At 33.3% G+C, this 7,595-nt stretch overlaps 1 protein-coding gene across 2 annotated transcripts; it reads right to left on the bottom strand.

The window, feature by feature from the left end:
- Window positions 1-7,100, bottom strand: LOC130143623 (spondin-2-like). 2 transcript variants are annotated; one of them, XM_056326399.1, is made up of 6 exons: window positions 6,612-7,100; window positions 5,594-5,846; window positions 5,010-5,233; window positions 4,547-4,738; window positions 3,329-3,503; window positions 1-1,153 (listed from the first exon to the last, which is right to left on the bottom strand). In XM_056326399.1, the coding sequence occupies exons 1-6, from the start codon at window positions 6,777-6,779 to the stop codon at window positions 975-977; spliced, it is 1,191 nt and encodes a 396-aa protein (XP_056182374.1). In that variant the 5' UTR covers window positions 6,780-7,100; the 3' UTR covers window positions 1-974. The 2 variants fall into 2 exon arrangements, with proteins under 2 accessions (XP_056182374.1, XP_056182373.1); XM_056326398.1 differs by having other exon boundaries at window positions 5,594-5,818; window positions 6,612-7,098.
- Between the last annotated feature and the right edge of the window lie 495 nt (window positions 7,101-7,595).

Below are 7,595 nucleotides of genomic sequence, written 5' to 3'. Positions count from 1 at the left end.
GTCAGGAAAGTTTCTGATATATTATGTTCTGTTATATTGATGTATGCCCCAGTTTTAGATAATATTAAAACATTGGTAAGTTTTCTCTGTAAAGAAGTTAGGATGACACAAATAGCAGCAAAAACACTTAAAGAAACATGGACATATTTACTGCAAATACAAAAACAATGATATAATTTATGTTACAGTCAACAGTGTTAACTTAGAGATAATTGAATCATGAGGAACACACACCAACAACCAGTTGGTTAATACTCAGCTAACATTTTTAATTAAGTTCAGAGGTTTTCTACTAGTATCCACACTTTGATTTTTTCTAGTATTTTTGTTGGCCAAGTGTCCTCATGACAGATATTATTCTCATTTTAGAGAAAAAAAAAGAAAAAGACATTTTCATGTATTCATAAGTCTCAAGACAAGTTTACTCAGTTATACTATTATCTTTACCACACTGCAAACATCTGGTCACTCTGATTTATGTAAGTAATTTCTGAAGAAATGCATGTTAAACGTGTTTAGAAAGACAACAAAAAAGCCAATAAATTATAAAAACATAATTTAGGGAAAAATTAATTTCTAGGTATAAATAGATATAGATCAACAAATTACAGTATTTAAGAAAATTAATAGATTTTGTGATTGGAAGATTTTTACACGTGAAGTATAATCTTTACAAATGTCTTCTTTTCTGCCACTAGAGGGTACTCCAAGAACTTACAGGATATTTATAGTGAGGATTTCTTTGGGGTTTTTTGGTCTGTAAGTGATCAAGTACTGCTGGCATACTAACTCTTAGGAATTTAACCCCCCAAAATCTTGATATTGAACAACACCTTTCAAAACCAATCTAATTAACTTTTCAGCAAAATATTGCAGCATACTCAAATTATAAGGAACATTGACTGACAAGTAGTTTAGATTTAGTTAAACTTATCATACTTTTAAATTATCTAAATTATTATGTTTTATTTATTTCAGACACAATTCTCTGGTTCACATCCTGTTTCTTCATCCAGATTTGGACAAGGCATTCCATTATTGGCAGGGTGAAGAAGTACAAAACGAGTTCTGATCTTGGTCCCTGTTTCTCTGCAAAGACCTCTGCAGAGACCCCAGGAAGACCATTGCGAAACCTCACAGTCCAGTGGTGTTTCTGCAATATACACAATAAAAAGGTAACTTTACGTAAATTTCTGCTTAAGTCAAATACGTTGATGGTAAAGCATTAAGGAATGATGATCAAATAGTGTCCTTTCTTATAAAAAAATACATGTGAAATAAATAAAATCCGTATGTTGTCTCATAAACAAAAATGTCTGGTTTCATATCCCAAGATTATTAATACTGGTGCTATTATTATTATTGCAATCTAGAGACTAAGGTATAGCATCACTAGTGCAGCATATTATCTATTGAACTGATAATACAGAATTCCTATCAAAGAAAACTATGCTTAAAATAATTGTATTCAAAAGATTGCATTAAAAAGCATTTACTGTCAACTTTATAACTCATTTGCCTTTGCATGGCTAATTAAAAACACCAGGATTAAAAATTTTCTCTGGTTTATTTAGGTATATTTATATTTATTTGCAGATAGATATTCTTCCTATAGTTGGTTGCGTCTAATTCCATTTAACTTCTGTTCCAATTTACTTTAGAAATAATGAAAAGTCCAATTTTTTTTATCATTAAATTATCTTGCTATTGTTTGGTATGTACACAACAGTTCCCTTGGACAATAAAGATATTCCATCACTAGAAGATTTTAATACTAAAAGGGTTTTCAATATAGCTTTAATTTACTGCCAGAAAAGAAGTCAGAAATTCCAAAGCACTTTTGTAATGTATACTTCTATTGAAAATATCTCTCATAAAAATATAGGTGTCTATTTCTTAACACATTAAATAAAAATATTGCTTGTCACAGAAAATTGCATCAAAACTGTATAATACAGAATTTCTGTGTAAACTAGGTGTGCACAAAACCAGCTGTAAATGCCATATTAAATGTGTGAACTCTGATATAAATGTCTGGTATTACAGTGGAACTCACCACTTCTGTCATGATCATTCATTTCCATGTTTCTAGAGAGAATGAGCACACAGTTTGATCTCTGGTAATTAAATCTGTCCTTCTGATTCTGTAATATGTTTTTTAATAGACTGATTTACTGGTTAATGTAAAATAAAGTGGGGGTATATTTTTGAAATACCATATTTTAAATGCATTGATTTAAATTTTTATCCTAAAGAGGGCCAAACGTTCCTTTCAAGTGTTGTGGGAAAGGCATATGACTGAAAATGAGATATGTAACACTCACTTTGAATATGTCTTGTTTACTAAAAGAAATACATTAAAACACTAATATATTTTTCTACCTGTTTATAAAGTATAAATCATGTATTATGAGCTGTGTAGGGAATGAGCTTTATTGTAGTGATTGTGAGATGACTTCAGAGCTAGAGGCATGCAGTCTTCAGACATTCTGCAGAAGCTCTTGAAACATGGCAGCTCTTCTAGGAATACACTGGGGATTTAGCCTATTGCTGTCTCAAATAGTATTTAGGATGTCAGTCTTCTTATTCCTAACCCTAATTCCTACACTTTGTAAAAATCCACTAGAAAATCTCAGTGGACACTGTCCCACTGCTTCTTTCCCTTAGATCAAATATTATGTTAGTTATGTATTTGCTACTTTGGAGTTTTGAAAATTACCCTTAAGAGTGACTTGAGTCAGTAGTTTGCGTATATTCCTACCTAAACAAGGTTATTAGCTAATATTTTAAGAAAAGAAAAAAGGAGAGAAAACATTATTTTTGCTGTCAGGATGTATATTTCTATCACAAATATGTCCAAATCAATTGGATTATATAAATTCTTACTGCACATAGCTGTCAAGGCCACTGACCCAGAAAGAGACAAAAATAATAATTTTTTTGCTCCATCATCATGTGAAAACTCAAGGATGAATATTTACTTCAAAGTTGCGAAGAATTTGGAAACTATGATTCTGATCAAGTGGTGTTTATTTCTCATCAAATTCACTGATGTATGCTGACACTAAGGCTCAAGTAGCCCTTAGTGTGGATATAACACAAACCTTTGAACTATAGCTCACATAATGCAATCCCTTCCTTACTCTTTCAGGGATTCTCTTTTATGTCAACTGGCTTGTTTTATTTCCCATGTGTGAGTCTGGATACTATTCCTATGCAGACAGGAGAATATTCTGCCTAATCACCTATTTCATCCACATTACCTACCGGATTTCCCCACACTTTGAGTGAATGGAAATAGCAGAGTTGAGCATATCAAAGTACTTACCTGAGACAGAGTCTATTACTTCATTGCTTTTAGCTGGAAGATTAAGATAAGGTACAGGAAGACCCAACTGGTTCTTCTTTAATTTCACCATTGTTACTTGAGCAATAGGTGGCAAAATTTTGAGTTTGGGATAATAAAATGAATTTGCTGGGTGACTTGGAGAGGAGCAAGTGATCTGTGAAATACAAAGGGGAACCTTAAAGAAACTGCATCATATTAGTAAGAAGATAGCTGTAAAATCATGTTTACACATCATGCTAATACTTTTTGACAAGTAAAATGCATATAACCAGTTTCTATGAACCTCAGTTCATATAACTACTGCTGGTAATCCCATAATTTTTATGCATAATGCTTTGGGTCTGGGCACAATGAATTGTGCCAGCCTTTGGCTAGAGGACTGCGGTGGGAGGTACTGAAAACACAATAATGTATGGAAAGATTTGATGGAAAGAAGTGGATGTTATTACAAGGAAGAATACAAGAGTATTAAATAATAATATTAGGTATGCTGTAGCAGCTGTCATATGGGTATAGAAGGCCAAATATATTGTTTTCCAGCTTCCCTGTTCTTTTTCTCATTACTCATTAACACAGCATTTGGCTCTAGAAAAAATGACCTTAAAGAAAGGATTAACTGCATGCTTATAGTATTCAGAACATTTGAATCAAAATCCTCTGTTCCCCACCATCCTCAAAAGCAAAGTATGAGGCATATAGAGTATCAAGTGAGTAAAAGAGACTGAAAGTGGAGTCACCGCAGTAGTGATTAAATTCTCTGCTTTCCCTTAGCTCATTTCCCTTAAATCTAACAGTTTCAGGTTTCAGCAGTGCCTTTAACTGAAAACTCCTCCCCACATCAGTATTCACTACTAAGAATTTTCCTCTTTAGACATATTTAATAATGCCAGTACTTTGGTGAGTATTTTTATTTTCCTGGTGTTTTAAGAATTAGGTTTTATGGAAAGTAGTTTAAATGTAGAGCCAAATTTTCATGAACCATCTGCATTTACCTAGTAAATTTGAAAGACACAGAAAGTAAACAAAAGCAGTAGGGTTATAAGGTATGTAATAAATCCATACACAGAGAGCATAAGCACTCTCAAACACCGAAATCAGTTTCACAAGAGTCTTTCTGTAGTCATAGGATAGTTATCTCATAAAGGGAAAACTCAAAATATATAAGTATGAAGCACTAAACTGTGTATATACACCCACCTCTGTAACTGTTTCCTGTGGAATAGTGGCAAAGTTTGGGGAGGAAAATGTGAAACCACTGTCAGTTCCAGCATCATATGGAAACAGATCTACTGATACTTCTTCCATCCAGTGGTCTCCTTCACAGAGATTTAGGCTGTCAATACCCACAAACCAGTCGGGGCTTGGAACAATTCGTACAACAAATGAAACCTAATAAAACAAAATGATCTGTCAGGATTACATTACTTTATTTTGGAATGCTTTAGTCCTGCTTACAGAAATTTTAACTTAAAACTCTTGAAAGAAATGGCATTATGCTCTTCTGCTTTACAGAACTTGTACAGTGCTCCCTGCTGTGTGACATGCTTTTTAGTAACCCTTTTTACGCTATATTTTTCTTACAGGTGACAACTCAAATATTTAATTTTGGTTGCTAATGAAAAAAGAAACACTTTTATAATTAATATGTTCATTTACTTACTAAGGGATGTCTTGAATGCACTTCTAATTCAGTAGAGGTTTGTCCTGTACCACTGGAAATGGCAGCAGCAGAGAAGATTCCATGTACACTCTGAATTTTCTCTCCAGCTTCTTCTATTTCTTTCATTAATACCCATGCTTCACCCTTTTCAGCAAAATCACGTACACCATTGCTGGCATATTCATTTTTTTTCCACATGCTGTAGTCAGAACTATGAGTAACACCTATTTGAGTGAATACATGGCATGACATAAAAGTCTGGTTTAGATTGTCCCTATTCCTTCAGTTTCTCTGTTTTATTCCTGAGGTTAAAAAAAACGCGTATAAAAATGAGTGAACACTAAAACATTTGGCTTATCACTGTTTATTTCAGCTGCAGCCAATTGAAAACAGAAGTCAATTGAAAACAGTTGTAGATTTTTGAAAGCATCATGGATACTTCAAGTTCTGCATTTCATTCTGAATAACTTTGCCTATGTTTTTCCTTTTTCATTAGTTCTCTTAACATTTACTATTAAGAGGAAAAAAAGATCACAGCAGTCAAGAGATTTATCTGTTCTTGAAACTGTACATACTTTACTTACCTAGCATTGATGACCACTGTGCTGGGGGCCTATAAAGTGGATACTGCTTAGGGAAAGCAGTCTGACTCCATTTCCCCGTGAAGATTATGCTGTACTTTGCAAGTTCCTCTGCTGTGCAAATAGAATCGTCACCCACAGGCAAGCTGCTGGCATAACCTGGTATTGTTACAAGTAACGTCCAGATAACTTTACAGGAGTGGTAGACAAACATCAGGTTTTCCATCCCTTCCACACAAAAAGAAAAAAATGTTAGCTATATTAGTCACTCTAAACTCAAAATTGAATAAAAGTTACCTAATAAGATGTAATGTAGTGTAAGTTACAACTAAAAAGAAAGCATACATCTGAAACACTAAAAATTGTTATGCTTCTAAAAACATTATTATAATGCTTTCAGATTTGATATTTCCATGCTATATACTACAAGTCCGTAAGTCCACCTGGGACAAGTGTTTCTAATGAAAATAAAAATATCTTAACCTTGTCCACAGTACTACCTCTGAGAAAAATCTGTTTCTGATTTTCTTTTGAAATCTTATTAGAGTCACATCTTGAATTAATTAGGGTAGCAACTGTTTCTGTGGAAAACATTAGTGGTATATTTATTCTTCTAAAGATTAAATTGCAGGTTACTTTGCCAAAAGAAATGATTTATTTTAAATTTGTGTTCTACAAAGGCTGTTTTATGGCATAACATTTAAAGTCAAATACATTTCGTATTTATATAAATTACTTAGCTGTCATAACTTGTGCATTAAAAATACACTGTAATTATTTTGGATTGTTTAAGCTACACAGTTGTTAAAAACCAGTATTTTTTAAAAGTTGCTGTCGTAGGTTGTGCAAATTTTGTTTTTAAATTAATATGGTAATTGCATCAGACTGTTGAACTCCAGCAATTGTTTAAAATAACAGCCTTAAAATCTTATTTTTAAATGCTTTTGTCCTTTGAGAAAACTATACAATATAACTAAAACTCTAATAATATTAATTTGTAAAAAGAGCTTTGAATACTCACTAAATATTTCCTCTGGAGCACTGGTAGGGGGAGAGCACCTGCTTTTGCTGGCAGCTGAGTTGGTCTGCAAGAGAAGACAGTAGGAGCCTTGCTATTTATGCCTGAAGAGGGTCCCTTTGGTCCAACAATTATTGTAATCTTTAGACTTTCCAGGTTTGCAAAAAGCATGCCATCTTCTTGTTTGAAATCGTTTTGGATGGACTGTCAGAGGTTTCCTGTCTGTCAACTGGTTTAGGTTCCTATCAGAAGACTGTGATGCCGAATAGACGAAATGCTTTAAAAAAATACCTTGAATTCTTAGTAACAGTTTGAGTTTTCTGGTGCCTTTACAGTTCTCTGCTCTTATTAATGCCTCCAAGCTATACAAATGAACTGATTCCAGCACTGAAATAGTTCTAGTGAATACACTTTAAATGAGAAGCATGTTTTCTTGTAAGTTTTATTGTCTGACAGATGCTCCTTCCAAACATTTACAGAGAGCTTGCTCACTCTCACACACCATATGTATGTGTTCAAATAAAAGGGGTGAGGCAGCTAAAAAAGTCAAGAGGAAAAAAAAGTTACATTTCATAATTGCACATACTCACACAGACTGTGTCTCCTGCAAATATGAATTAATTTAAAGTAGTACAGTGTATATTTTTGTGTTCTACAGTACCATATTCTGGATGATGAAAGGGCTCTGTAACATTGTGGTTTCTTTGGAAAGAGTGGTTTTGGGAAGCTCTGAGATTTTTCTTAGCTGTCTTCAGAGTAAAAACCCAAATAAAAATCTTATTATTACAGTTAAATCATGCATCCTCTGTAGCACAGTACATACATTGGCATCAATAAAATTGTTTGTATTGTCTATGAAAAATTATGAATAATATAGTGACTCAATTAAGAAATAATGTTTAATATTTATTTTTAATTATTTTCCCCACTACCTTTCAAATAAGGGAAAACTAGGGCTTTGTGCCATGCATACAAGGTTAACAAATG

This window comes from Falco biarmicus, chromosome 1 (assembly GCF_023638135.1).
Source record: "Falco biarmicus isolate bFalBia1 chromosome 1, bFalBia1.pri, whole genome shotgun sequence".
In the NCBI taxonomy this organism is placed as follows: domain Eukaryota; kingdom Metazoa; phylum Chordata; class Aves; order Falconiformes; family Falconidae; genus Falco; species Falco biarmicus.
Note: the sequence above shows the minus strand (reverse complement) of the source record. Positions and strands in the feature narration are given on the sequence as shown.